The sequence below is a fragment of the Echinococcus granulosus genome (genome assembly GCF_000524195.1).
Source record: "Echinococcus granulosus chromosome Unknown EG_S00150, whole genome shotgun sequence".
In the NCBI taxonomy this organism is placed as follows: Eukaryota; Metazoa; Platyhelminthes; class Cestoda; order Cyclophyllidea; family Taeniidae; genus Echinococcus; species Echinococcus granulosus.
Window position 1 is genome coordinate 102,435 of NW_020170530.1, and position 6,381 is coordinate 108,815.

Below are 6,381 nucleotides of genomic sequence, written 5' to 3' on the forward strand. Positions count from 1 at the left end.
CCCGTGCTGCCAGCCACACTAACTCACTTCCTCGATGCTCCTGTGCCGTACATTATGGGGATGCGTTTTCAGCACCCACCTATGCCCCCGCAACCGTCACCGTCGCAACCAGTTTCTGCAACAGGCACTCCGCGTGGTTCATTGCCTTCACTTCCATCCTTCTCCAACTTTGGATTGGCTAGTGAAGTGGGCTAGCTTTACACTTTTCCCATTCTCTCTAGCGCACGTTTATCCTATAGAAGTAATCAACTGATTAGTTTCGCTATCATCGTAGTTTGCATTTACCCAACTCTAACAGCCAAAGCAATTTAATTTTGGACCACTTAATGCGATCTTCCTACTCACGATCATCAATACTTGTATTCCACAGGCTAACGTCTGCTACTTGGACATCGATCAGGGTGCTGTCCACTCCACGGATGTGGACTTGCCGACATTTCCAAACTCCACTGAATTACAGCACAACATTGAGGCAGTCCTAGCCACTTACCAGCATCAGCAACCCAACAATCAGAACTTAGATCGTTCCCTGGACTCCAATTTTATCACTACCTCCACGCCTTTACCGCGTAGCCAGTCGGTCCCACGAAACCCAAGTAAGTATTATCTCACCTTTGTGGTCAACTTTTCATCATTCTCCCATCTGGTTAAGCAATACTTTTTTCCATCTTTTTCGTTTTTATTGCATTGTGCTAGCTCTTCTCCTCAACATAAAAGCTACTGTTGTTTGCCTTCCTTCTCTCCTTGAGTCTAATTTATTTTCATGGTTTTAGTGTCACATATGTAGCATAATTGTGTTTAACCCTGATTGTGTCACGAAGGAAAAACAGAATGTTACTTTGGAAAATTGAGGGTGTTTTACTGAACTTCCTTCTTCCCCTTCAAGGCTTCGATACACTTTCACGACCTTTGCCCAGACCCACCTCGGAGGCTCTGTCGATTTCCACGGTAATCAAACGACCTCAACTGGACCCGAATCTACCAGTTATGCGGGTACATACTTGCTTTTCGTAATTAATTGTTAGGGATTTTTATGATTTTCTATCATTTTCCTATCCACCTGCTTTGTTGTAGCCAAATTCCGGCTCTTCAGGTTTGTGCTAGCGTTGGGGTTCGCTTTCTTTAACGACTAAAATACCGCATCGCTTTTGTGTGGTTTGAGGTGTGTTGTTTTGTTTTGTCGCTTCCTTCTTACCCGATCACGATGCCAAGAGTAACCACGGAAACGGTTTAAGGATTTCTGGCACCAATTAAAAATAACAACGTTAATGCCTATTAATATGCCCTACTTTTAGCGATCCGCATCTTACCGCTTGATTGAGCAGATTGCAGCAACAAATGTCGTCGATTCCGAAGGACCTCCACAAAACTCCCTCGCAGATACTGCGATTGCCTCCTCAACGACGAGTTCCGATCCCCCAAAGAGTGGATCATATCCCTCCGAGGAGTACTTCTCATGTATGCGGGAAATCGCTAATGAAATGGTTTCTCGAAGGGTACATATTCAGGAATAAGGCTCTTGCTTAATTCGATGGTATCTTGGTCTCAAAGTGCGATTTTCCCTCCCTAGGAGATGGCAGACTATACAGAGCTACTCAAATTTAACTACGTCCTGCGTGATATCTTTTTAAATCACCTCGCAGAAATATTTGTCGACTTTGAGACCTTTGTAGTGGTTGGACACAACAGTAGTGATGGCTCTGAGGATGCAAGTGGAACTGGAAGTTCGGGTCTTCAAGCCTTTGATAAAGTCGGCTTTCTTTCGGACTGCCCTGAAACTCACATGTCCTTTCTCAGGTAAATCTTCAGCAACTGTGTTGCACATCTTGAAAACAAACGCTGGAAAAAGTCGCGAATATATAAATTTGGCGAAGATCCTACTTTCGTTCTGCTATAATATTAACGTCGGTTCTTTTCTCAGTGCCTTCCTGGAGACTCAAATATTTGCCACCTTTTTGGATGCCCATGTCGCAACGCTGACAGTAAATCAGCCTCGACGTTGCGGCAAGTGCGGAATGTCACGTGGTGGAGGGTTTCCATCCACTGCGTCAAGTTCTCAGCCGATTGTGCCACAGGTTTCTTCATTTCTGGCTCGGATTCGAGCCCTCAAATTCCAAGCCGCGGCAGATCATCAAAGACCCGCCACTGATCGTCTTTTGCGCAAGTCCATGCACCAATCAGCAACGCACACTCCAGACGTCGATCGCGGCAGGAGGAGAGATCGATTTGTTGAAAGTGGGTGGTTTGGGAATGCTTCTTCCTTATCGCCTTGTGGAATTTTTTTAAGCATTCCTACAGATAATGCAGCCAGACATTTGTCATCTCGATCGTTTTTATGCTTGTAGATATTCCAAAATCTCCACTGGACGGCGTTCAGTTTTGCAGTGTGCCGTCGCCTCATCCCCTCTTCTCAAAAATAAATCCCTCGTTTTCTACGCTTCGGCGTTCACATCAGGTAACTGGTAACCAAAGAAACGACATCAAATGGCACTCCTGAGTATTGCAATGTCATTGTCGACTAAGGTTTTGTTTCATTTTCAAGTATCGAATTCATTGTAGCTGCTTTGAAACAGGAACTACTTTGTCTTTATTATTTTTGTGCTCATTTCAAAAAAAAAAAATCCGTGTGGGGTTATTTGTCAGCATCAGTCTTACTCCACCCATTCTCCGTCATGATTATTGAATTCCAGTATCTCTCTTATCACTGTCACCAACAAAACCTATCGGCAATTGTTTAAACGCTTTTCTTTTTTATTTTCCGTAGCCGGGTTACTTTCGCCTTCTGGAGCGAAGCTTTTTGAGCAAAGCATCGGCCAACCGTCAGTGTGGAAGTGAGTCGCCACCTCCTCCACCACCTTCTGGAATGGCCATCGTGCCCTCACCATTGCTGACAGAGGAATCGACAGTAGTAGCGACGACCAGGCTAGAAGAAGAGATGATGGGGGTGCCATCAACGAGATTCCAGGTCGGTTGCGGTGGGGACGAGGCTCCGAGAGCGGTACTCTGCGAGCATTGCTTGGCACCGCAGGCTCTGTCTCCGCCCACGCTAGAACAGTCCTTAGCTAGTGGTCCCCAGTCCACCGCATCTCGCACCATCCAGGTTAGTAAGCTTGCTCATTATCCATCCTTCGTCTTTCACTGTGATCCTGATAGTTCATTTAAATAAAAAGGAATAATCTCAGCGTTTTTTGGCATAGATGGTAGAGCCGGGGTCCTCCATAACAATGGCATACGCCGCATGCATATCGTCCCTAGAGTTGATTTGTAACGCCCGGGTTAGATGTCCACTTGTGCAAGTCAAAATTGCTGCCTTCCTAGATCGGGTTCGCTTACCATTGTGTTCCGAGCTATCTCTTCTTAGTCTCTGTTGAAAAGTGGTAGATGTTTCCGGTGAAATTCACAAAACGAAGGGAAATTTTATCCACTAACAATTCTAATTACAGCTGCGAGGTCGCGACGGACTAACGCGTCTGTTGACAGGACCGTGGCCCAATGGACTCGAGACGGGCTCTCTGTCACCCTCGATGGCCCAGGCCCACTGGGACTTTGTTGACTCCCTCCTAGAGGAATGCAAACACCGGGTGAGCTCTTCTCTTTCGTCCAGTGCTCTCCACACCTGCCACTGTCTTTGAATGCCTTTGAAATATCCAGGAGAAACACTAGTGTTTTCTCCTAATTTAATTTCCCCTACTGATAAAGTAAACTCCACATCAACGTTTTTTCTACGAGCATTCTTCATGATTCTACATGGAGGTCCTGCGACACTACTCAAATTTATGTTTAATTTTTCCTCGTAAATTTTACGATCATTAAGACCGTTCTTCTTTTGCTCCCTCTTTTAAAAGACGAAACGGATGGTGATCCAGAAGATGGGTCAAGAGGCGCTACATCTGGGACACAACTACCAATCGGTGTCGGAAGTGGAGGAGAACACTCTGGTCTCCGGGCTCTGTGACCTCCTTGAGCGCATCTGGTCCCATGGCATCCAGCGCAAACATGTGAACCACCTAAGCTCCTTTGATTCTCCTCCATCAAAGTGGATTTTTATCACTGTTTTCTTTTAGGGTGCCTCCGCACTGTGGATGCATATTTTGGCCTTCGTGGAGCGGAATACTTGTCCCTCGCTCTCATCCCTCGCGGTGTCCGCGCGCGCCCCCACCCACTTACCCGACCTTACCGGCCGCTTGCCTCGCTCACCCTCAACTGCTCTAGGCTCGAGGAAGTTTGACAGCCTACCACTTCGCCTCACCTCAACGACGAATACCTCCGAGATCGTTGCTCTGTCACCCCCCGCTACAGCACGCGTACGTCGTTCGCTGTGGGCACCGACGCGTAGTCGATCTAGTACACCCGCCGTGCCCTCCTCCGACTCCCCAAGACCCTCACGCCTACCCGATGATACGCTGGTTATCTCGGTGTCATCGCTCTTTGATGCTGGAGGCTCTTCAGTTACAGCATTATTGGACGACGTGGAAGCGGTTAAAAGTGTCGCCTCCTCTGCAGGCTACAAACTCTGCACAAACATCGGACTTGCTAGGGCTTTCGTTCGACTGGCGTTAGAGAAGAAACGGCTCTCGGCCTACCTCAAACTTCTCCTCTCCGATGCTGTACTTTTAAGGTGAGTTGAGTCGTCAGATGCATCACATTTTCCAGTCACGATTGTAATCCTGCATTAGTAAGGCCCGTTCTACTTGAGCAACTTCTTTGTTTGCTCCAAAACTTTAGGAAGCCCATTTTTATGCATCTTTTTTCCTCTTCTGGCAGAGAGCTCTATTCTCGACACGCCTTTCTTCGGTGCGAGGAGGAGAGGGAGCAGTTTTTGGTTCACCTACTCTCCCTGGACGCGGTGGACTACTTCTCGTTCACACGGATGTTGCAGAAAGCGGAGATGCTCTACCGGGTAGCTATTGTGGGTGGAGGAGGTGGGCGCGCTCGTCTCCCTCTGGCCTTTTCAGCCAACGCTTGGGTGTGTCTACGTGGACATCTCGGCAGTTCGGGTCATGTGCCGCTTCCTCGCGCTTCGCCATCCTATGTGGAGTTCCGGGTGATTTTCCATCTCACTTTACACTTCACCTCCATAAAATTGCTGCCTAATTGCCAATTGGAGGAAACTTACTCGAGGTACATTCAGTAGAGACTTCACGTTTTTTTGGATTCTTTTTAAGCAGTGGCACAAAGTGGATGTTGAATGTCAAGTTAGGAGCGAACGCCTTTTTAATTCCAGTGCCCTTTCATTACTCTTTTTTCCTTCCAGCACCAAAACCTGGGTATAATCAACACCCTCTTAATTGGCCATGATAACGCCGGTTTCTCACCCAACATGTTCGTGGAGACGGTACTTGTTGTCACACCCTTGACCAACCATGCTTACTTGTGAGTGCCATCTTTTTTTTTTCTCTTCGCTTATAATATTACCATTTGCACAGATGTGAGGCTGTCTTTGAAATAATTGCATCATTGAAATATCTTACTGCTGGGTCGATGAGCATTTCGAAACCGCTCTCTGCCTGGAGTTCGTTTGTTTTCTCTTTATTTGCTTCAGATTCCCATGTGGTCATTGGCTGGGTCGTGGAGTTGAGGACAACAGTTGTGAACGCCTCCTAATCGGCCAAATAGCTCGAGTCACTAAAGAAGGAACCAGTAAGTTTGCAATCCCCTTGAACTCAATACATCTCACCGACTGTTACTAACTTCACGGCATTCGTTCCCTTATTTCCAGTTGTGGTGCCCCGATCTGCAGAGCATGCGTCTGTAGAAAGTGAAGAAGCAGCCTCTAACTTGGCTACTCCACTAATGCGACTGTACTCCGACACGATTCTCGATCCTGGTGAGTGATGTCACTCATTCCCTACAAAGTCACGAAATATTGTGCTTTTTTTTCAATTAACAAATCAGACGATAGGTGAGCGCCGCATCGATTAAAACAACCTTTTTTGGCCATCATAGTGACTGGCGCGGTGCTGGATAGACTGGCGAATGCAGTAAATCGTCTGGCAAAGCACTTTGCCTGTGCCAGTCGAGTGGAGGCCACAATATCTCTATCAGCATTGCTTTGCAGTAAAGAGTACGGTCTAGCACCCGCATTGGAAGCCGTCTTCACTCACGGCATCCGCACTTCTGGTGTATTCCAACGACGTCGGCTCTACGCCTGGGACTTTTTCGGTACTTGTGTTTACTTCATCCTGATTAGCTCTTATTCAATGGCATCCTTTCTGTAGAACGTTTTGTCGAGCACCAGAGTCGAGGCACAAGCGGTGATTACACACAAACCAGGCCAGTAGAAGTGGAAAGACTCGACACCGCACCTATGCGCATCGGCGGTTTTGATGTGAGTTTTGTCACCTCGCCAAGATTCGTCCGGACCCTCCCGCGCAACAGCGG

The 6,381-nt window shown here is 47.3% G+C and overlaps 1 protein-coding gene across 1 annotated transcript in view; it reads left to right on the forward strand. All coding sequences in view use genetic code 11, as the record gives it.

Annotated features, from left to right (window-relative positions):
• Positions 1 to 6,381, forward strand: part of EGR_09501 (KRR1 small subunit processome component) — a gene marked incomplete at both ends in the record, with an annotated part of 13,361 nt that overhangs the window by 6,677 nt on the left and 303 nt on the right. The window contains 17 exons of the mRNA XM_024498750.1: positions 14 to 186; positions 371 to 596; positions 887 to 993; positions 1,296 to 1,496; positions 1,571 to 1,797; positions 1,922 to 2,235; positions 2,346 to 2,455; positions 2,765 to 3,100; positions 3,444 to 3,581; positions 3,846 to 3,998; positions 4,065 to 4,618; positions 4,726 to 5,044; positions 5,255 to 5,373; positions 5,543 to 5,640; positions 5,720 to 5,827; positions 5,947 to 6,162; positions 6,219 to 6,328. Of these exons, the coding sequence (XP_024346845.1) occupies positions 14 to 186; positions 371 to 596; positions 887 to 993; positions 1,296 to 1,496; positions 1,571 to 1,797; positions 1,922 to 2,235; positions 2,346 to 2,455; positions 2,765 to 3,100; positions 3,444 to 3,581; positions 3,846 to 3,998; positions 4,065 to 4,618; positions 4,726 to 5,044; positions 5,255 to 5,373; positions 5,543 to 5,640; positions 5,720 to 5,827; positions 5,947 to 6,162; positions 6,219 to 6,328 (3,509 nt within the window). The remainder of the gene's footprint in view (positions 1 to 13; positions 187 to 370; positions 597 to 886; positions 994 to 1,295; positions 1,497 to 1,570; positions 1,798 to 1,921; positions 2,236 to 2,345; positions 2,456 to 2,764; positions 3,101 to 3,443; positions 3,582 to 3,845; positions 3,999 to 4,064; positions 4,619 to 4,725; positions 5,045 to 5,254; positions 5,374 to 5,542; positions 5,641 to 5,719; positions 5,828 to 5,946; positions 6,163 to 6,218; positions 6,329 to 6,381) is intronic.